General features: G+C 41.6%; 1 protein-coding gene across 1 annotated transcript in view; it reads left to right on the forward strand.

The window, feature by feature from the left end:
• The first annotated feature begins 2,746 nt into the window (after positions 1 to 2,746).
• plxdc2b (plexin domain containing 2b) overlaps positions 2,747 to 24,468 on the forward strand; it is a 108,761-nt gene continuing 87,039 nt past the window's right edge. The window contains exon 1 of the mRNA XM_084939492.1: positions 2,747 to 3,615. Within this exon, the coding sequence (XP_084795618.1) occupies positions 3,522 to 3,615 (94 nt within the window). The 5' untranslated portion in view covers positions 2,747 to 3,521. The remainder of the gene's footprint in view (positions 3,616 to 24,468) is intronic.

Genomic DNA, 24,468 nt, shown 5'->3' on the forward strand with positions numbered 1-24,468 from the left:
GGCCCAGATGTGCCCCACAGCTGCAGTTTATGGGCCACACTGGCTTCTGCACGTCAGTCACATGCCCACCTAATTTCAGGCCCACACGACACATGCTAATGATTTTGGGCCACATAAATGGAACATGACAATACATCTGCAACACATTGCATTGTCAGATAGTTTAGTCTCTTTCTTGTACTGTATTGGAGCAACTGTAACCCACATAATTTCCTTAGGGATTAATAAAGTATGCTGATTCTGATTCTGATGACACATGCCATTGCCGTACCTCAGTAATTCCTATTCTTTCAAAACAATTAATACACTAAGACATATATATTAAGATTTCAAATGTTAACTTTATTTCTCTTTATTTCCAAACTAAAGTCCATCAAATACCTTACCTGGAACAGTTTCTTTCTATGCCATTTTCATCACACACTACTTTTAAGGACATTTCACGTGTTATTTCAGTGCAGTATAAGTTTTTGACATGAATCCAAACAGGTTTGTCCCTATTCTTAAAAGTAATAAAGACACTGAATGAAAAAACTTCACTGACTGCTGTGAGTTATGCAGTAGTTCACCTCCTACTCCTGACCTTTCCTGGTAGTTTCTCTTGCAGCTTTAACTGTGGATTGCTTAATGTCTCAGGGAAGTAAACTAGAAGATTTTGTGACACTTCACCAGTTTGGCCCAATTAAATATGTTTAGTTAGCAATTATCAGTTTGTCTTTGCCATGTCATCATGACGGTACAGCTGTCAATAAGTTACTTTGATACTGAAGAAGGATTAAAACATGATATCTGGAGATCTGGAGTTATTGCACGTGTCTCATATTTTCCATCTATTTCATTTCTTAATTATTTTACAATTGATTATCACGTTTTCAGAAATATTTCTAGAGAAAAAGGGAAAGTGATGTGAAGAGAAAAATCTGATTGTTTTGGTGCCACAGTAAAATGTATTTAGTGCAGAAACAAATCCCCATCTCATCACTGTTGCACTGTTGGCAGATGCTGCTCTGTATGAATCTAAGTGGACAGGGAGGCTAATCAAGGTAATGACTAATTACTGACAAAGCTATAGAGTTAATTGGTATTTATTGATCTGTTTTTGTTTTAGGGGCCTGAGTTGTGCAAAATATGTTTTCATCTTTTTCTCCACTGAGGTTTGTAGGCACACACACACACACACACACAAAACCTTTAAATGTTTGAGATGCTTAAAGCAGCCAAATGCATTATAATGGGGTCCTTTGTGCAAAAGTGTCTTCTTTATATTAAGCTTTTGCGTGACTCTAGGGCAGCTTCTGAATTCCCACAGCGAGTGTCTTAATTGGAACAAGCATGTGGTCCAAGTTATCCTTCCTGCGCAAGAGGAGTGCCAACTAAGCAATGAGAAAAGAACAAGTATAGTGAGCAGTCCCGAGAGCAAAGAAAGGTGCTTTGGAAAAAAAGAAAAGAAACCTTCCCTCTCATGAAAGGTTTCCAAGTTCTTGCCCTCAAATGTCTGTTTCTGGGAAAAGCGAAAAAAACACAGCCAAGAGAGGGATCATCATCAATGTACATCTTCTGGTTTCGCATGTCTGGATTCAAATGCTGTGACAATCAGAAAGTAATATTTTTCTATGAATTTCATTTAGCTATTACCACAAATCATATGTTTTGGGGGCCGAAGAGCCTGCGGTAAAACAGCTCAGGAAACATATTTAACGTGTTTCTAGCAGCTTGGTGCTTTTACAAGTTATCCTAATTATATTAGAACTGCTTTTTGACATGTAGATAGAAAATTATAGAGCCTGACTGGTGGAAGATATTATCAGCTGATATATCTGTGGGGGGGGGGGAATTCTGAATATAATGAAGGAAAACATGCTGGTGTTATCATGTAGTTTGAAACATGAAAATCAGAACATTACCTCCCTAAAAATTGGTCCTGCTATTCTGTTTCTGAGACTGTGAGGCTGTAAAATCTGATTTTTCAAATATTCTGGATTTGTGATTTTATTCCTGTTTACCTTTTACACAGCAAATCAGTGCATCCATCCATCCATTTGGGTATTTATATGGATACTGATCCCAAATGCAGCAGTATTATCAGAGACACCAGACCAGTGACGTTCCAACCTCCCTCTCCCCGGCCAAAGCTGAGGGGCTGGGGGACACTGCCGAAGCCAGTATACAGATATGACTTCTTTAGCATGTCCTGGGTCTCCTCCTAGCAGGAAATGCCAAGGTGTCCAAGAGGCAACCTAGTCAGATACTCAAACCACCTAATCCAGTTCTTTATTACGTGAAGAATTAATGGCTCTACTATCAGCTCCTCCCAAATGGGTGGGTTAATGATCCTACAACCAAGCTCCTTGTTCTACTTTACTAAAAATTAAAATCAGTGCATTTTGATTTTTGTTTGTAGTATTTTGCAACTTTGTTTACCGGAGATTTAATACGGAATTTTACCTCTAGAGCTAAGATCTAACTGATGCTTAAGCTTAATTAAGTGTAATTAAGTAACACCACTTTGGAGTTAACGCATAGCTCATTTTATTTATCAGTTATGGTTTCAAAAGTTTTCCACATATTTAGTCACAGGAAATGATCATGTGCATTTAAACAGAAAAAGTCAGGTTTCTATTTCATGTATTTTCACCATCAGTGAAGAAGTAAGGTAATTTCCAATAGAACAAAAGTGTTAATGTTATGTATCTGAAGAGGGCGCTCTCACAGTTCAATCACCTGAGTCTAGGGGAAAGGTGAGCGATGGGACAGAAGTGGAGTCTACAGATCTTTCTTAATTGAAAGAAATGCACGAGGAGGAAAAGAAGTAAGACGGACACTAAAAATAGAGCCAGTCTGTACTTCTGTACAGCCAAAGTCTGCTGTGTCTATTGCTCCATCTTTCATAAAAACAAGCCCCTCTGAGTGAAAGTCCCTTTTGTTCACCGGGGAGCCTTCAGTCGACAAATGCGTCATCCTGAACCTCCAAAGTATTTCTGCTCGCAATATTTTCCCACGTCACTCAGATACCTGCCTGTGTCCGCGACAGCTCGCTGGGTTTGCCTCCCCAGCTTCTCCTGCACACGCGGAGCATCAAACAGAAGAAGAAGGGTCATTGGCTCTGAGGAGTTGATGACGGCGAGAGCGCACTCTTCTCCAGGAGCGCATTTTTAGCCTTTATTTGTCTGACTAACGCTCTGCATCTCCGTCCTGTGGGATGACATTACAGTGCAAGGACTGAGATTCGCATTTATGGGGTCACTTTGTTTTCTGATATTTATTTTTGCTTAATTTTGGAGGCGGAGAGCGCATTTACTGTCCAGGAGCGCGCGGCGTGGCACACGCTGGAACAAAAAAAAAAAACAGCTCAGTGCAGCGCAGGCAGGTTTCCCTTTTAAAAGCAGCAGGACAGGCAGGAGAGTTACGGAGTCTTCTCGGGGGAGCGGTGTCTGTGCATGACAGAGACGGACTCTAAAAGAAGACGAAGAAGAAGAAAAACATCGGGATACTGAGCAGAAATCGGCAGCGGGAACTTGGATATGGCGCCTGTGAAGACGTTCGACCTTTTTGTTGGAGTTGTTTTAGTTTTGCAGTGTGTGTGGAATGTGCAAGCCGAGATCACAGCCAGTAACGGTAAGGAGACCGCGTTAGCCATCAGGCATTAACCTGCTAGGACCGAGTTGAGATCTGTGCCTTAAAGAGTCAAGTTCGTGCATAAGTCTCCTCTGCAAAGCGTGCAGGAGAAATGATGCAGACACAGGTGGACTGCTGGTTAGCCTCTGCATGGGATTGTTTTACGCGGAGAATTCATTGTTTGCTGCTGCAGAGATCCACTTGTGTGTTTAAAAAAAGAGTGGACAAACATCCTGTCTCCTTTTTATTTTAAGAATTCATTAGCCTAAAGAAGGCTGTCGTGACCCACTAACTTACTCCCTTTCGAGTAGATCAAAGACTTGATTTGATGCTAATTATCATAATTTCCCAACTACTACAAGGTTCACTTAATTGCTTTGCTTTTCCTGCATGTTCTTATGCACTGCCTCCGAGCTCGGCTGATTTTTCGTGTTTCGTCAAGCTTCCTCTTTCTTGTTCTTCCCACTCTGACATGTAAGGTGGAAGTGTCAACCATGTGCAACTTTTCACAGTTCTTACTTTTATTTAAGGTTCAGGTTGGATACCTAGATGTTCATCCTGTTGATGTCCTTGATTGTAAGACAAAGTCCATACTGGAGAATCAGGATCAGGATTCCTGTGCAAACAATATCCCTACTGTAGCCCACCTGAACCCCCCCCCCCCCCAAACACACACACACACACACACACACACGCAAATCTGTAATCTCAGCCCATCCCACGTCAGTTTGCCCTCAGTGGGAGAAGTTCGTGCCAGCATTGGTTCTGTTCGCGCTGGCCAGCTCGTGTTTCCCAGGGCTTTTTTATTGCTGGCAGCAGATCTTCATCACGTATCAGATAGTGGTTAGAGAAATGTTCAACTGCTGACAGTGACTGTAAATTCAACTCGCATGTGTGTGTGAGTGCAGACCACAGGGCTACAGGAATGTATGGCCCTGTTTGGGAGAGAGAGAGCGATGCTATCAGCTGCGTGTGTGGTGGTTTGCACAGGGGCATGCATGTGCTGCTCGTGTTTTTTACACTGTCACACAGTCTCATTTACGAATCCTGCCACACTCCAGGCTCAGAGCTTAGATTAAATTGTCGGCTCATTTCCTTCGCCTGGTATTAAAGCTTGTTTTAGAGGTAGACAGATTACAGGAATGCCCACCAAACCAGCGCTACACTCGGAGTCCTTCATCAGTCCATCTCCTGCTTGAGCTGGATGCAGCAAAACTGTATGTGGGACGGTATTTTTAGATATCTGGGTGAGGTGCTTCCCTTGCCGTGGGCTGACCTCAAATCCGCTGGAAGGAGCAGCCCCTGCCCTTCTTTAGATAGGCCTGTATTAACAGAGTGCAGGTGGACTCTTCCACTCTCTGTAGGTCCTCTGGGATGATATAATGCGCCATTCACTTGTAGAAAAGCTCGCAGGCCCTCTGAAAGTGGCTGAGCAACTCCACTAGAAGCTGAGATCACAGCAATGGTGGAAACATTCCCTTCTTCTTTATTAGTTAGATGAGTTGTGGAACACATCTGGGCGAAATTACACAACATCCTGTGAGTACATTAGAGATTGTTTTTTAAAAAGCTTTCAGTCTGTGGCTCTGGATGTTCACCCAGAGATACACTCAACAGGGGCACTCTCACAAAATTGACGCTGATTTTGGGGTTAATTTTCACTCTGCTGCTTTTCTCCGAGTGGAAAAAGAGATGTTCCACCAGATCCTGGAGAGTATCTGCATGTGCGATAGGGGAATAAGAAGGAGAGCGTGAGAGAGAGTCTTGACTCATGTAATGATGTGGTCTGATTTAAAAGCCTTTGCTGAAGGCTGTTAATGTGCTAAGATTGCGGTTGTGTGTGGAATTTCATTTCGTTGTGGATGCTGGGAGTGGGGTTTCTTCACGGGCTGGAAGAGGCTGATAGAGGGTTAAAAAGCTTACAGGCTGCAGCGACTGTGGACGTCTCCAGCTCCAACATGACGCTCCTCATCCATCACGCTGCCAGCAGCTGCCTTTGCAGTCCTACAGGCGCACACTCAGAGGCACATTAAAATGAGAGCTGTGAAGAAAAATGCATGCTGGCCATCAAAGAGTTTCATGCCTTGATTTTATTCTTGTGGGTAAAATACCTAGCTATGTTCCTAGCTAACAAACCGCATATCAAAGCTTTTATTGACGACCTCTGTGTCCAGAGTCACATGTTTCTTTCTCTCTGTCTCAGACACATTACAAGTTTGAACATGCGAGATCTCAGGCACATCAGGTGCTTTAAAATCCACCTGTTTTAAGTCCTTTTCCTTTTCTGTGCATAAACAGAGGTGAAGAAAAAACCTTTAATTCTGGGCTCAGGAGGGAAAGTTGGAGTATCAACAGTATAAACAAAGTCCAGTGGAAGCAGAATAAAGAAACTTTGGAGATAAAATGATGACAGATGAGCCTTCTCTTATTTATTCCAGTATTGGAATTTAGTCAAAGTCATCAGAGGTATATGCACAAAACTCTCCTTGATGCCATTACACTGTGGGTCAGGGCAGGTCTCACCTCCAACATGTGCTTTTTTAGGACCCTGTGGCATCACAATTGCACATGCTACTGTTAACAGAGGATTTATACTACTGTGTTAAATCTGCGCTGTAGGCTATGTCATAAACACAGACCCCTTTGAAACCTTACGATGTGAGCTGTGCCACGATGCACACCACAGTGGAAATGTACTGTAGGTGATTGGCATGGTCAGTGCTGTCAGTTCCTTCCATGCATATCCAACTTATTTTCTTGCCACAGGTTTTAAATTCACCAGTAAGAAAATAACATTGCCTCAATATGAAGACTCACATTTATCAGCAGATTGCTGGAGGGAGATTGCCGAAACTATTGGAATATAACTGCCTTGAGGCGACTGTTGTTGTGACTTGACGCTATGTAAATAAAACTGAATTGAGTTAAGCTGAACTGAATATGGGGGAATATACAAAGAACTGAAAAATGGAAGGACTCTGGAAAAAAAAGAACATTGACTAAAACAAAAATGAAGGGCCCAGGAGGGAAAAACAAACAAACAGAAAAAAATACCCCAAAGGATTTTCTTTATTTCTGGTACCACATGAAACACTAGGACATGACCACAAGGTAATTAACAGCACGCACAAGCATGAATGCTGGGTAGGGTAAAGATTCACCACAGCCCAAGTCCAAATTGGTACAAAGATGCAAAGCAGGTTTAATGTTGAGAAGGATGATTCATATTCATGATTCATAATTAAACTGGAAGCAAAGACTGAGCTAAAATGACAACAGTGTGTAAAAGCGGTGTTGCTGTGGCCACAATCTTGTGACAGATTGTCATTATTTGATGCCTGTGGCCACTACTAAGTTGCGTCTTACAACACTAGTAATGCAAATTCCTTTGCATTTGCAGTGTTGCTACATTTCCCTCTTCTCTTCGTCATGCTTCGGAGGTGATTCCCAACACAAACTGCCTGCTGATTCAAAGCAGGAGATTCCAGCTCGGTCTTCTTTAGTTGTTCTCCTTCTTTAAGCCTCCTCGGAATCTCGCCCCCACCATTTCTCCCTTTTTCTGACATTGCACATTTCAGAACGGACAGAATGAGCTAGCTTCTTTACCGGCCCCACTGAATGACCTGCTGAAAGGAGCTGCTATGAATGGATGAAGGGGGTGGGGGTGGTCTGAGGGGGTGACAGACAGGGAGGGGCGGCAACGGCGGCTGGGTTTATTGTGCTGCCCTCTATGTGGCAACAGCGGGCCATGGCATATCGTCCCACCCACCCCCGCTTAGTAGCATCCAACAGCAGCACCAGGTTCTTGCATTAGTCACGCCTGACCCTTGTCGCTCAGCCCTCCGCCCCTTTTAGTCCGAGGAGAAGCTCACGCTGATGGTTTTAGAGGGCTGGAGAGCCACACGGAGTTCAATAGGCTCAGAAACAAAAAGCAAAGAGGCCACTAGTTAATGAAGCCCAGTGCAGTTAAGCTACTCTTTAAGCTTTTTTCTTATTGGTTCAAAAGTTCCTTTACATCCAGTTGTTAAAACATGCTGCCTGAGCTATCACATAGTTTTAATGATTACTGCTAGGCAAGAATCATGTAGAGTAAGCTTAAAACGGTCAGATGGAGGACCAGGAGATTTGTGATGGTTGAAGCTATGCAAATTTGGATGTCAGTGAAAGATGGCAAGCATTTTCCAATCATCAGAAACATCCCCTCTCTGCAGATGATTGCAGCCAGTAGACCACAGTAAGGCTGTTATCTGCTCCTCCCTTAGACTCGGCTGAGGGACGCTGCCATGTAAGAAATAGATCATAAGCTGAGGAGTGGAACAAGCACAATAGTTTTGATTTTGGGTAGGAGGAGTTGTGTTTTGCATTGGGAAACATTTGAGAGGATAACCGAGAAAGGGCGGAGGCCTAGAAAACAGGCACTTGCCCATCTTTTCTGACCGTCATAGTGAAAGAAGAGACAATAACAGCAGAACAATATCAAAATATGGGACTCTAAAGTGTAGTGAGTGATGATTAATAGCTGAGATTATAGGAAGGAAAAATAAAGGGTAGCAATAAAGGAAAACAGTTCCCCTGGGCACTCTTCTGCAGTTACATATTGTCAAACTAATGTTCTGCTCAGACGTCCAACAATCATTTACAAGTGACTAAGTGTTTGCATGCCTCATTTGCTTCTGGATCAGTTTATTTTCCCAAAAATCTAAACATGCTGCAGTCCATGCACCAAATTTCTGAGAGGAAGAAGTTTGGATATGATAAAAGACAAAGTGCAACAGGAAAAGAATGAATCACGGCGTGATTGGAAACTTTAGAGATGAAAAGTTGTGGAAAAAAGTCTTTTCTTATTCATAAGGCATAAAATATTGATGTTTTGTTAAATTTGTCACATTTAAATGCACTTAGGACTGGCTGGGTGAGTTTTGTATATTTATACAGTACATCTAGAGTCATTGCAAACTCAACTCTTATCGGGCCTTAAGCCAGACGTTTTCTGTATTTAAACCTAAATAAGCTTCTAGGGAAAGAGAAAAGTAAGAGCAAAGCACCCAGGGAGACATGGACCAACCTTTTGGCTCAGAAACCTGTGACTTAAGCTACTCTTCTTCCAGCTGAGGATCATGGAAGAGATGTAATTTGGTGGCATGCAAAGAAGCATACATGTTATATTTTCCTGAGGTCAGCCCACTGTCTTTGGTTTTGTTGTGTTTCTGCATCCAGTTCAAGATGCATGCTGGTCATGGAGTGAATTCAAGGATGTGTATATATATATATATATATATATATGTGTGTATATGTGCTCTATACCTGGTGTTCTAGGAATACCGCTAGAGAAAGTTAAAAGTTAAAACATATTTTGTTTTACACTGATTTCATTCCTCCTCATAAAAGCTTCACTAGTGCCGGTTTCATCTGGCTGTTCTGCTGCAGTTAATTGACTGCAGATTGGAAAATTAACCCCAGCAATGACTCCTGATGTTTGTGTAATGATAGTGGAAGGAAATGTGTATCAATTCACAGTTGCTTTGCAGATTTTCCAGTAATTTGGATGTAGCATTGACAAAGGATCAAACATATGTTAACCAGACCGAGTTTGTATCGACAGTCTACAGATTATTATACAGTATTTAGTGGGTGGATATAAAAACTCCAATCTTCTGTCATTGTTATAAAATTTATTTGAAGGGTTTTCTATTCATTGCACATTATAACAACCAATGATGTCACTTTTTGACCAAGGCGTGAAGGTGTAGCATTTGCAACAGTTGACTGTCCTCTGTACAGCCCTGCACGCTACTCCATCCAGGATCTCAGCCAGACTTTCCATTTCTTCTGTTTTTGGCCTTTCCAGGACAAAATGCCCGGCTTATAAACAGTACTTAAGCTGTCAGTTTCAGTCTATGTTTATTTTGGTGCTAGACCATGTGAGAATTGGAGTTCATGGAAGATTTGCTGTTTGCTTTAGTGTCTGTTGTAAACGTGTGTGCCTCCCTGATAGTGTGACTAAGATTGAAAATATCTGCAGCTTTTTTATGTTTCAACAACTGTTTTATTAACATGTCCCAAGCTTTAGGGTGCTTTTAAATAGGAAGTGAGCCCTGCGTTCTTTCCACACACCAGCAGGTGAAAGACAAACAGAATGACAACGTGTTTTCCACTTTCAGTCTGAAGTATTAAAACTATCCCAGCAATATTTTAGAGATGATGAAATCTGCCTGTTTGTTACTGCTGACGGCTAACTTGCTATTATTGGATCGCATCAGTATTGGAACTTAGAAGTAACAACATCATGTGTTGGGTTCTACTTTGGTTCACAACGCGACTACACTGATATCTAAACTGATATATAGTCCAGCCTGTCTACGTGGGTTTTGCGGACTTGGAGAAGACCACTTCCCCCAGTGAGGGCTTCAGGTACAGAGTATTGGACCTATTGTTTCGGGCTATCTATTACCAATATATAGTATGACCTTGGTTTGCATTGCTGACAAAATGCAGTTGTAGTTCTGTTGGTTTAAACCAATTATGACCTTCAGCTTGCATTGGGGCGGTTTGCAGTTGAGTGTGGTTCTCAGCTGGTATCCACGCTTGGTTGGGAATGAGTTGCTACCCCAAGTTATGGACTTTAAGTATTTCGGAGTCTTGTTTATGAGAGAGAAAATGAGAGAGATGAGCATGATAGTGAAGCTTTCGATTTACTGGTTGATCTATGCTTCTACCCTCACCTACAGCCACGAGAGGAGGGTAGTGACTGAAACAATGAGATTGCAAGCGACAGAAATGGACAACTTCCTCTTCCTCTGGAAGTTGTCCAGGAAGAGTAGAGTCCCCACTCACACTGAAATTGGCCAGTTGCGGTTGTTCTGGCATCTGACCTGAATGCAGGCTCAGGGCTGTACTGTACTATCCCTTTTATTCCAACCATGAAACAAGAACAGCCACCGAAGGTATAAAAGTTTTGTAATGTTTTTGTATGTTTGTGTTATCCTGGAAAACAGCTGGCTGACTGTTTTTGGAGGCTGCTCGAAGCCTTCCCTCGATCGCCTTCTGGTTTATGTCCCTTTACATTATGTATGAGTGGACTGTCAAACTGCAAAAATTCAATCTTCTTGTGTTTTGTCAACTAAAAGTAATGTGTGGCCTCGATAAACCTTGAAAAATAAAATGAGTCCCATACTGCCTCTTGAAAAGCTGAATATTTTTCTATCTTGGAGGAGGTGCTCTTGATTCATGCAAACGAGCCGCTGTTGTCTCCCAGGACTGCGTACACCTGGCATACCGCCACACGACCCACCTATTGAAACTACACTGATAATACTGATTAATTAGATGAGATGGACTGACTCCAAAACTCTTTTCTCCTCTTTACTGTAGACTCAGTTTCTTCTTGTGAAATAGATCGTGACAGAAAACATCAATGTACAAAACAAATATAGTTATGAATGAATTCCACAAAACATCCAATGCAACATATTTTATGTTGACGCCCCTTTGCAAACGTGCATGTTGCCTTTGAAGTAAATCTCTCCCATGTTAATAGATTCACCTGCACAGTGTTGTCCCTTTGTTTTTAGTTTTGCACTTTTGCAAAGGTTTACTGGATCATTTTATTTTCTTCACTTTGTTTGAGGTCTTCGAGGGGTTTGGCCTGATACAGGCCAGCAAGTCGCTGGTATTTAAAGTCAGGTTTTGAGTGCTGAATTTTATGTGTAGCATAACATAAAATGGCCGGCTGGTTGTCAGTCAGCTGTGGGGTCTGTAACAGGAGTCCTGTTAACTAAAACCTCATATAACATCCTGAAGATGTAATGATGGGAAACACAGATGGAGTGATTTCATGCTTGACACTTTATGGCAATATGTCTTTTAATGGGAGTAATTGCAGAAATTAATTGCAGGTGTTACAGAATCATGAAATCTAATTTTCCCTTCAAAAAAACATATCAACTTATGTATTTACTCTACTTGTAGTATACAAGTAGAGTAGCATCGTGACCTCTCTCTGGGCCTTTTTTCCCCAATACATAAAAAACCCTACCAGTGCTCATCAGAGATGGGCAGTAACGCGTTACTTGTAACGCGTTACTGTAATCCGATTACTTTTTTCAAGTAACGAGTAAAGTAAGGGATTACTATTGCAAAAACGGTAATTAGATTACCTTTACTTTCCCGTAGGAACGCTGCGTTACTGCGTTACTAAAACCGTGATTTTTTTTGCGAGAATGTCTCATGACAGTGACGTAAGCAAGTGCGACGTTCGTGACAACAGCTGTGTGCAGATCAACAGTGGATCATATATCGAGTGCGGGAGAGAGTATGAGCGTGCAGCGTTTAAAGCGTGGAAGTACTGACCTTACTTTGAGTTTGATTCCATAAAAAGTGACAAAAACATTAGCGTCCATTAGCATTGTGCGTGGGAAGAAAACTTCTTTTTACAGCGAAAAAACCCCCTAAACTTCCAAGCAAGCTCCGAGTGCGCTACGACGTAATGGAAAATTCACAGAGAAACTGCCGTATCCTTCCACTGACCGCTGCGGCACACCTGCACCAGGGTAAACCTCCGCCTACCCTACTCCTGCTTTACAGGTGAAAATAGAGCAAAAGGACCGCTAGTCTTTGATTTTATTTATTTTCTGCTGTGTTTTACTTGCATCTATTTGAAAGACTGAGTGTAAACACACAAAAAAAAAAAAATTTATGTGCTGGAATGTGCAGAAAATAGGTTTAAATATTAAACAAATTTCTTCCAGTCAGTGAATGTTGCATATAATTACATTTTTGCTTGATCCATAAAGTTAAAAGATTAAAACTAATAAAACAAGTTTTAAAAGGAGACTTTTCCATTTGATTACATTTTGTATGATGGATTATGCAGAAAAAGTAGAATTGGGCTGAGAGATCTATCGTTTTATCACCTATTCAGGTTGTAAATCGTGTTTTTAAAAAGTAACTAAGTAACTAAGTAATTAATTACTTTTGAAAATAAGTAATCAGTAAAGTAACAGGATTACTTTTTTGGGGAAGTAATCAGTAATTAGTTACTGATTACTTTTTTCAAGTAACTTGACCAACACTGGTGCTCATAGTATAACCTAGCTGTGTAAAATAAGAAAACTGTATGCATCCTGTATGCACTGAAATGATGAACAGAATCCAAAGATATGATGCACTCAATAAGGAAGGTTGAAAGCAGCAGCTCTCCAAAGAGGAACAAAGCATTGCATGCATTGCTATCATGAAGGAGAGAAGAGAGTGTGATGTTTCAGGCGGTCCAGGCATGCTGAAAGAAGATAAGGTGTCAACCCAGCCGAGCAGCCTGTCACACCACCCTGCAGCGGGCTTCATATCCTCCACCCAGCAGGAGCGGTGGTTTAGCTTTGTCCCACTCAAGCAAGTGTCACTCACGGGGTTCATGGCATGCTGCTACATGCCTTCGCCTCGCTCAGTGTGCATGTGTCTGTTAGTCCTTAAGCAGCAGTTTTCACTGTTGTTTTGTTGCTTTCTTTATTTTGCAAAAAGCAAAACCTCACACACACACAAACACACACACACAAAAACCTGCACTTGGTTGGCTTGATTTACAGATTTAATCTTGTAAACTTAACTAGGTTTCAAGGACTGGTGGAAACTTTCCAGTATTTTGTTAAAATAAAAACTAGCTTCAGTTTGGTTCAGTGGCACCAGTGTTTTTGAATCTTCAAATTAACCTCTCACTAAAATCATCTAGTAACATCGTGTTCTTCAATTAGATCCGCCCTTGAATTGAAAGGGTAGTCAGAGTTTGGAGGAAGGTGTCGTTCTTCATATTTATGAAAACATCCATTGAGCCGGCATAGGGCGAGAGGCGAGGTGCACCCTGGACAGGTCCCCAGTCGGTTGCAGGGATAACAATCTTTAAAAGCAAAAGTCCAAAAAACTTGCCCTTGTTAGCATATATATTATCACTACTTTACTACTAGTGATGATCAGTCATGTGTGCAGTGCTTTACTTTAGTAACAGCAGATTTTTCAGGAATGCACTCTTATAACTGACCAATGCACTAAATTCAGCAATCACACTAAAGTTATTAATCGATTGCTAGAAAAGCTGTGGCCACATTTTTCTGTGAAGTGCAGTTTGGGATGGTTTTAAGCTTTACTCCCATATTTGTGGTCATACCTAAACATTAACAGAAAGAGCTTGCGTGGATGTGCTGTAGCTCTCTGCTTTCAGGTTCGATGTGTTGTTCGTTCAGAGATATGTTGGTTGGAACGTGAGTGACTGTTGCCTTCCCATCAGTATGAAGCAGTCTTACGATTCTCTTCTGACGTCTCCCAACAACAACCCAGAGAATAACACCTCACTGGATATTTTCTCTTTTTCTGACTATTCTGTAAACCCTAGAGATGGTTATGTGGGAAACTCCCAGCAGATCAGCAGTTTCTGAAATGCTCAGACAAGCCCATCTGCTACCAAAAACCATGCCACGTGTGAATCCCCGTTCTGAGTCTCCATTTGAAGGGTTAGTGTTAATATTGTCGTCTGAAAAATATCAGCTAAACATATGCTATGTTAAGCTAACAGTTAGCTGAAAGTCTGGCAGTAATGTGCCATACTTCCTGCCCTTGCTGACATCATTCTTGCCAGAAAAGGCCAAAAGGCCACATTTTTTCAGTGATCGCAGTCACATTAAACATGCTGTTACTGTTCTGTTTGTTGATTAGTTTATTAAGCTAGCACACTCGCACCAAACGGCATCAATTGCAGGCTCATTCGTGCCGTTGTTTTCTCCCTCCTCTAATTTACAGCTGTCTGGTGTAACATGTATCTTTTGCAGTTATTATCCTGCTAATGCTGCACACGCTTAAATCTGTTCAATCAATCTTTTTGAACTGCTCCAAGGGAATTCTTGCAGACACTCATTTAGTCTTTTCCTTGCTGTAGATCCAACAGCCCTGCCTTTGTTAGTCTGCCCGGAAAGTGTCTCAGCCTCCCCGATCCAGAAGTTCCTCTTTCCCCACCAAACTCATTCTGACAAAGAACAAGTATGCCCCGCAGCAAGTGCTCTTCACAGGACAACACAGACTGCAAGACTCTGACAGGTCGTAGCATTTTGGAGAGGAATGAAAAGGTTTACAGCCACCACTTTAGTTCTGAAAATAGATGGCGACTTTGATGATGGCAGCATGTTTTTTTGTTTTCCACCTTGCATTTATCTCTATGGACTGAACAAATCTTTAGGATCTGGCTTGCTGTGTTTCTCTAGTGAACGCGTCATTGTTCTACATGCTTTGAGGCATGTCTTTGTGGGTTCAGTGCCATTTTTTGATGCCTTACAGTAAACACCAAAGAAATTGAAACTGACTCAGATGCTGGATCTTTATAGTCTCCGGGAATTAAAATTGGACATCGTCATCTGCCGCTGTGCTTGAAACAGAGCAGTCAGCGTTGTTCTACAGTTTGTTTTGCTTTTCCCCCGTCGAGTGAGTCATGAAGACTAAACTTTTGTAACTCATGTGTATGGCTTTCTTCTGGCCATGGTGTTCATCACTCGACCCTCCAAGAGTCAGGGTTGCCAGGAATTAGGAGGATAAGGGATTGTTCTCACAGGCCAGTAGAAGTTTCTGGAGGTCAGGGTGATTTTTTTTTTTTTGTTTGGACAAACTTGTTCCAGAGTGTCCCAGCTGTCTGGCTAACTAATTTTGGACTGAGCTCATACTGAAGCTGTAAACAGGAGGCTGGTCTTCTTAGTGGGAGCTACGGCACATTTCCATCTGTGCCCTTTTTTAAAAAAGAAGTTCTTGCGACATATCTATTTGACTAGTGCATAAAAAATTATAAAACTCTTCTCACAGTTCTTGGAAACAATGGCACCATGCCCATATTTTCCCAGGGAAACATGCCAGATAGTGTCCAGTACCTCTTTAAAAGGCTACAATACCAAACATGCCTCTATTGCAGGGAACCAATTTAAACATTCAAATATCAGAGGAAACTGGATGAAGTGACCCCTTCTCTTTCTTCCTCTGACCTGATCCAACATGTCCAAAGATATCAGTGTGACTAAACAAAAACGGAACATTAAAAAAAAAGGAAACACGTCAACAAGTGGTTCTGGTAAATGGTTTAGTTTGTGCCAGGTGTTCAGGTTTCTGTCCCCTCGCCAGTGTGGACTAGCAGAGATTTACTGGCAGTGCTCTGCACAGAGCCAGGAACAAAGGCTTTCTTTGAGTCTTTGTGGTGATAAATTGCAAAGGTGTTCAAGCTACCTTTGTGTGTGTGTGTGTGTGTGTGTGTGTGTGCACTGTAAATGGGAGAAAGAGGGAGAGGCTCATATCAGTTCTCATGCTTTTCCCCAGTAACTAGAAACTCTCAGGTCTTAATCCAGAGGTCTGTCCTGCACTAACTCTGGGAGTTTATTGGTTTTTGGGGTTTTTTCCCTGTAGCTTCTAGCATGAGAAAGCATGCTGGTATCAGTGTAGGTCTGGGTGTGGTGAAATGTACAAGTTATGATCAAGAATGCAACAGCACGTCATTATAACAGCCACAATTGCTCAAAGTCTGTGGTTTGGCTTTGTGAGAACCAAGTTGGCTGGTCTGCAAGCCTCAGTCTGACTGCTCTATTAAATACAGGTATTTGTATACATGGGTGTGAATATATCTGAGAATATTTAGTCATTCTCTTTGCTGTCCTTTTTTCCCATGACAAAAAAGACAGAAGATGAGAGAGTGAAGGGGCAACTCAGTAATTTCCTTCCTTTAGGCTGATGGGTCTTTAGTCTTATCGCTAAACACAAAGTATTTTCTCACTATATGTCACTGAGGATTAATGCTCTTCAGATCTGCGACAATCCTGCTGAAGTACTCTGTCACCTCTCGAGGACTGCCGAGCCGCTTCACGTTTGAAATGTATTACCACTTTTCAGCAGCAACATGTGCATTTCAAACCTATAAAGTATTAATTGTAGGAAGCTAAAGCCTTGTCCAAAGAATGTGATAAACAACCGCTATTATGGGGGGATTCTTAGAGTGGCGCTCTAACTGCATCATAAAGAGGTAATTGACTCCCATTTAAAGGCCTTTGTCTCCCGTGCCCCAGAATTGACTAATTAAATGGCAAAGAAATTAGTGCGAGCAGTTTAATTATGAATATGTTATTCATACCAGTGTACGAAGATAATACACATGCCCTTGTCCCAAACGGGCTGGGTGGCAGTGACACTGTGGAGGCAGCATGAGTGACAATAAAAGATTTCCACTCAACTACAGGGGCATACACGTGGAGGAGCTCTGGGGTGCAAAAGACAAAAACATAATTTTAGAAAACACAATGCAAAACAGACAACGCAGCACTAAAAAAATCACAGCAGTTAAACAGAATACACAGAAAGATTAAAGATCAGTAAAGGAAGATTTTACACGTTTGACACAACAGTTTCAACAAGGAGCAGCATTTTAGACACTAAATACAAAATGCATCACATAATTTTATAAAATATAAAACAAAAATTCAGAACACAGTTTAGGAAATTAAATTAAAAATGAATAAACAGTTTATTTTTTAGAAAAATTAAATCACAGGGACAAAATCGAGACATTTTGCAAATCTGTGCGTTGTTTGTATTGAGTTTTGCACCTAAGGGCCACCTTATTAAAGTTAAAATAGACAAAAGCAGTGTGTTTTTCAATACCCAGTCTCTTTTTTGTGTTACTGTCTGAGACAGAGGCAGTGTGGAGGGGTTTATCGTTGAACTGGTTTCCCACAGAAACCTAAAAATGTTACGTGACTCGGCTTCAGGAGGTCCAGTTATTGATTAAATGTCTGGCTGGTTCCCCGTGCAACTGAAGGCCTCTGCTATCGCAGACGCTTGAAGTGGTCAAGATGCCAACTCACTGTCCATCATCGCAACTGAAACCTGCTCGCTGCCAACCCAGCTTAATCTAAAACCATTTATTTAAGTCATAAACTGTGAGGATCTAATTTGACGTCTATGATGCAATAAATATTTCTTTATTTTTTGTCTTTGACTTGATGAAATGAAAGACCTGTCTCCCAGCACATACTGAATGGGGGTCAAATATAAAATCCCCTCTATCCAGGGAGCTGCCAAACCACTGATATATGCCCGGAAAATCCCATCCATCGACGAGGAGCCAAAATTGAAATTGAAGGGAGACGATATGGATATAAATGAGTTATTTGATGCCCTTTTTGCCACAAGCCTGCCCCGCATGGCTGGCAGGTGTGCTGGTTTTCTTTTGAACACCCGTTTCTTAGCCCTTCAATAATCTCTAATTTCTTCGCTGTCAAAGTTTGACTGTCATTTGAAGCTTTATATAATTTTTAAAATATCATAAAATGCCACTACCTTTTTTTTCACTATTATGCAAAGGCTAAAAAGCTGTTATGGAAAAAATGAGCCAGCAGAGAAGTTCATGTTTATATGGTGTGTAAAAACAAAAAAAAACAAGGCTTCAAGGCTTCTTTTGTCTAAATGGATGTGGAGCCACATGCTGGGGTTACAGAGAATCAGATCAGAGATGATGATCGGTCCATTGGATCATACGCTGAGGGTAATTTGCACATCATCATTAGGACAGAATGGGAATTGGAAATTTAGTGAAAGGTCAGAACCAGCTTGATGTGCCTGCTGTGTATCTGTGCACAGTGTATCTGAGTCCAGCTTGTGTTCAAAGCTGTTGAGCCAGTTGCAGCTGTCAGTGTATGAAGTGTTTTCTGAGTTATTGGGACTGGCCTCTGCAAAAGGTAAGATCCTCTTTTTAATTAAAAAAAATCCCCTTTGGGGTGTAACAGTTCATCAGATCACTGTAAGTGGACACGTGTGGGCGAGCCTAAAATCAGTGAACCTGATTTGGATCCCAGTGTAACGTACAAGTGCTAAGGCAACAGAAAATCAAGCACACGAGTCGAGTTGGCCTCTATCCCCTTTTGTCTCGTAGCTGTTAAAAACACAGTCTGCGGGATCTGCTGACATTATCATCATTAGCAAGTTTAGCTGACTGTCTTCCAATTTTTGAGTTATCTTTTTAGCTTAGCTTGCCAGCCTCCCAGTGGAACAGAAACTTTAATTCATGTCTGGTGCATCCTCCGAGATCTTGAATATTTTAAAGGCCAGAAAGTTTCACTCACTAACAGCGGGTAGCCAGTTCGGTGTGTGCTAACTTAAAAGCTTAAAAATAACCCTCATGTTCTTTGTTGCCCAGTTTAAACTAAAGTGAGCAATTAATGGAGATTTGAACCTTGTGAATTATCACTTCTGAAATGTTCGAGGACATAATTTGAAGTGAAAATGGTGGAAAGAATATTAACTCAAATGTCAAAATAAGACATGCAAATGAATATTTATGTGCAATTTTATACCTCCTTATACCTCTCCATCCATATCCATTTATCCATTTTCTGTTTCTTATGCGGGTCTGGGTTACGGAGCAGCAGTTTAAGCAGATAAGCCCAGACCTTCCCTTCCTCGACAACCTCCTCCACCTCATCCAAAGGACACCAAAGTGTTCCCAAGCCAGCCGAGAGTCCTAATCACTGCCTAGGATGCACCCAGGAGGTATCCTAATCAGATGCTAGAATCACTTCAACTGCCTCCTTTCGATGTGCTCTACTGAATGACCGAGCTCCTCACCCTGACTCTCAGGGAGAGCACAGACATGCTTCAGAGGAAGCTCATTTGAAATCTCATGCTTTTGGTCACTGAAATAATATTTTCACAATTTCACTGTTTGCCATTTAACTAAAGTCAATGGGGACTGACTTCAGAGGAGCCTAGCCATCGCTTTAGTTATCAGTAAACCATGGAAGGTGACATTTGTCCTAAACTGCATAGATACGTCCCAAATAATCTTTAACTATTCCAACACCAGCTGGAAAGAACCTCAAAAGTAAAATCTTAATTCATAGATTGATGTGATACAAACAGACACGTTAGAGGCCCTGAGGTAGACTCTTTCTACATCAGTGGGGCTCAGGGGCTCCTGCTGCTGCCTTCTTATTAAAGTTAATGTGCCACATGTGATTAGCTTTATTGATAGCTTGTCCGTGCTCCTGTGAGTCGCCCCAAAATGACCCTGAGCGATGTGTTTTTAATAAGCTGGAGGTCGCTGTAACCTGCTGCCGAGAACGGAGGCCACCTTGCCTCTTGTCGCATCTCTTCCTGGTGCACACGATGGTGGAGAACAAAGTACAGCTGCAGGCATTCACACATCCTCAATGCCTTATCTCATGTTCTGCCCTGTAATCTGTTTTCCACAATCTCCCCGTCTCTCATTTCCCCTCCCACCATTATTCTCATTTCTCTTACTGCCCCACTTTTCCATACGTGTGAGTTGAGTAGCTGGCTTAGTGTTTTTCAGCTGCGTCATCCAGGTTTGGTTGTAAAGCCCGTCCTTCACCTGCTGCTGGCCTGAGCTGATGAAGAGTGCGGAAATCAATAAAACAATAATAGCGCTCTAAAGAAAAAAAGTGATATGAACTGATAATGAAATTACAGCAAAGTAATAACAGCAACAAAACATCCAGTCTGAACTGAACAGAAGGGGTAAAAAGTCACACAAATCATCATGTTTGTGTCGTCTCTTGTCTGTAGAAAATTTCCTACAAGGTTTTTGGAACTTGGACAAAGACCGAAAGCAATCAGTAATGATAAATACAAAGTTTACACAAAGTACACAAAGACAATAAATTTTAAAAAATCATCAAGAAACAGCAACAAGAGGAAGCCTAAAGCACGAAGAGCTTCCTTTCCTATATCCATCAAGAAAGAAGCCAGATTTAATTTTCTCTAAAAAGCCATAAAAGTGAATAAATGACCTCATTCTTTATGTCTGATAACGCTCCTGAAGGATGCAAACGCATTCTGTCAAGGATGCTGGGAGTCCAGGAAGATGACTTTAACTTTGTCTACGGCCCTGAGTTGATAAAAGTTGCAGGGATCTGATGAATTTATGTTCTGGCTCTGATGTGAGGACCAACAGCAGCTTAACAACAGTAAAAAACATATTTAGAGTGCATGACATTTAACTAACTGCATAGCTTTATTAGACAGAAATACCCCCACATCAGTGTTAAAGGCCTCCAACACATTATTTTAAATCTCAGAAGGTATCATGGCTGCAATCCATCTTTTATCCTTTGTTGGAAGCTGAAATGCAGGAGGCTGAGCTGCTGATTATGATCTCTTAGAACGCGCTCGTAAGATCGGCACCCTGGAAATCAGAAGCGTTTATAGATGCATTTAGCTGTTTCAGTTTTAGCGCTCACAAATATTAAGTCGTGAAGTGAATTTGAATATGCAGTTTGAAATTTCCTCTCTGATATCATAAAATCTTCCATGAGTTGAGTCACTTTACTTCAGTGGTGAAGACTGTAGTAAAAGGAAATTGTTATATTCATCTGCAGTCATTTATATTTGTTGGAATGAGTCTGTTCTATGTCCTCCCCATTAAATGTCCGCTCTACTCTTTATGAGCGCATACATAGAGCTGGCAAAGTAGCAGCAAGACCCAAGCACTGCAATGACAGCAGACATTTATCCTCGGAGAACCTGGATTTGTGATGCATAATGTCTTGCACGTAACTGTGGGCAGATTAAAGTAACTTAATGATTCATAAAAGTTATTAGCTGAGCCGTCAGCTGATGTGGGCTGAACTGGCATCATGCGATCTGCTGGGATTATGGCGAAGCTCGACTTTGTGCCCTGCCTGAGCTGACGCTTTGTTGTTGGTGGGTTTTTTTGTTCTTTTGGAAACGCCTTTGGATGCAGTTTAAATCCTGCCCAGCTGTGGTCTAGTTTATCCCAGCGGTGATGGTTGGGATTGAAAACAGAGCTGTGTCCAGACTGTGTGTTACTTTCAGGAGAAAAATGTCATATTCAGAGCTGTCCAGGATGGATTCATTTATCATCCGCAGAAAAACATCACTATATTTTCACTGCCAACTTGTTTAATGGTTCTTTTTTTTATTTTGCATGAGCAGCAAACCACATTCACTAACCAGTTTATTAGGTTAACTTGTTCTACAACTATTTACACAGGTTAGAACAGGCAGCAACTCAATGCATTTAGACATGTGGACAAGGTCAAGACGACCACACAACCATCAGTGTTTACAGGAAAAAGATCCATTGGGTGGCATTTCTGTGAGAGAAAAGGCTTTGTTGATATTAGAGCTCAGAGGAGAATGGCCAGACTGGTTTGTGTTAATAGGAAGACAGTTACTGGAATAACCTCTAATTACAACCGAGGTATGCAGAAGAGCATCTCTGAATGAACAACAGGTTGAACTTTAAAGCATATCAGCTGCAGAAGCAGAAGACCACACCTAGTGCTGATGACTCATTCAGATCGCAGGGTAAGAATTAGACTTGAACAACATGAAAGCATGGAGCCATCCTACCTTGTATCAGTTCAGGCCGGTGGAGGTGTAATGGTGTGAGGCATTTTCCTGGCACACTTTAAGCCCCTTAGTATTAAACACCACAGTCTACCTGAGTAATGTCCATCCCATTTTATGACCAGTGTACCCATCATCCGATGGTAAATGGTAAATGGCCTGTATTTGTATAGCGCTTTACTTAGTCCCTAAGGATCCCAAAGCGCTTTACACATCCAATCATCCACCCATTCACCCACACATTCACCCACTGGTGATGGCAAGCTACATTGTAGCCACAGCCACCCTGGGGCGCACTGACAGAGGCGAGGCTGCCGGACACTGGCGCCACCGGGCCCTCTGACCACCACCAGTAGGCAACGGGTGAAGTGTCTCGCCCAAGGACACAACGACCGAGACTGTCCAAGCCGGGGCTCGAACCGGCAACCTTCCGATTACAAAGCGAACTCCCAACTGTTGAGCCACGATCGCCATCCGATAGGTGTTTCAACAGGATAATGCACCGTGTCACAAAGCTCAAATGATCTTAAGCTGGTTTCTTGAACATGACAATGAGTTCACTGTACACTGTACTGTTGATATCAATCAAATAGAGCATCTTTTGGATTTGGTGGAAGAAGACATTCACATCATGGATGTGCAGCTGACAAATCCGCAGAAACTGTGTGATGCCGTCATGTCAATATGGACCAAAGTCCCAGAGGAATGTTTCCACCACTGAATCTATGACGCGAGGCATGAAGGAGTCGGCACCGCCGCTGCATTTGGTTAAAACGGATGGAGTCGGGTGTAACTTTGGCAGCAGTTTACATATCACAGCCCATCTTTCAGCAAGGGTGTCTGCCAACATTTTTGTTTAATAGTGTTTGAGTGCAAACATATCAGAACTAATATATATATAATTATGTTTAGTCTACTAATAACTCTGCAGGCACACACACATTCAGACTTTATGTCAGTAGACGCCAGACCAAGCTGCATGTGAAGCCTCATCTCTCCTTTAAACAGAAAGATTCTTCAGTCTGTTGTTAACGCGTTAGCTTAAAGGTAAAAGTACACATGTTTATAATATTAGCTTATTCTATTGGTTTGGGCTAAAACGACTAGCAGGTAAAGTGTAGTCCAAACACTGTTTCCCCCTCTCCAACCTACCTGTGATCAGCTAATTAGTTAAAAGGTTGGTACAGTTGCAGTCAATCAAGAGTTTATTTGGTTGACTGCAGCCCTACATGCATCAAGATTTATAGTATTAATAGCCAGAGGACAAGTTCGGTTCAAGCATGTTGTGACTGCTTAGAAGCAAAACACTGTTTAAATATAGAAGTCAGATGACAAACCAGACAGAGACAGCCAGTATGTGCCTCAACTTGACCCTTGACCTTTATCTCTCAGCAGTAGAAGACCTCTGCCTGACTCAGCAGCCCGCTGGCTAAATCCATCCCCGGGTCTGGGTGAGAGGGAGGCAAACACATTAACACTGTGGTACCACCAGCAGAGCTTGGACAAACATGCTACTTCTAGACAAATATGAGAGAGTAGACTCTCGGAAAGGTTTCTAATCGATTAGCAAATACGTGAGCGCAAGGGCCGATAACCCTCGATCTTTTTATAGCTGGAGTAAAGGCTTTCAGTCAGCGCTAGGAGGGCTGGATTCTAATTCTCTTGACGAGAAAACCGATTTGTAGGAGGCTTTTTAGAATTGAAGCATTTTAATCCTGTAAATGTGTCCTGTGTAATTAGATTGCCTGCAAATTTAATGGGACAGCTTTAAAGCTTCAATTTATTTGAGGTTTGTCATAAAAAAACATTTGTGCTGCATGTGTTCTTCTGATGAGTGTTGAAAGAAATACCATAAAACTGGCAGCAGTTTAACTTATTGTGTAGCAGTTTTTTTGTCTTCATCTGCAAGTAACAAATTCTGAGCATTCAGAAACAAGTCTCTGTTTACAGCGAAAGACTGTTGTCAGGGAAATGCTTTGGGCGGGGCTTTTATGATTGTTAAGGTCGGGGAAGTCTCACTGCATTTGTGGTTTTCGTTTTCTTTAGACAAAAAACACGCTATGCCTGTTTGTTTGGACTCATTAACCTCAAAAATATTGCTAATCTGTCACATTTTCTCAGAAGAAGTTAATTTGATAAGTGAATGCTTTCACCTATGCCCTCATTAAGGTAACTCTAAGATCAGGTTACATATGCAAGAAAGGTTCGGCACTCTAGTCACATTACCTTCTAAGTTTAATGCTTAAAATTCCTTGGTATGATTTTTCTGCTTATAGTCACAGCAGCTAATGCTGCAAATGTTAAATTCAGTCAATTTTAATTCTACTTTTGTCCATCGTTACCTTACAAATGTTGTGCTTCGTCATTTCGGCTTGTTTTATTTATTTCTTTTAATTTGTTTGCTGGATTTCAGGCAGATTTTTTCTTAACTTGTTACATTTTAGCGAAAATGTAGCT

The sequence above is a fragment of the Perissodus microlepis genome, chromosome 9 (genome assembly GCF_051167445.1).
Source record: "Perissodus microlepis isolate ML-2025 ecotype Zambia chromosome 9, ASM5116744v1, whole genome shotgun sequence".
NCBI lineage: Eukaryota > Metazoa > Chordata > Actinopteri > Cichliformes > Cichlidae > Perissodus > Perissodus microlepis.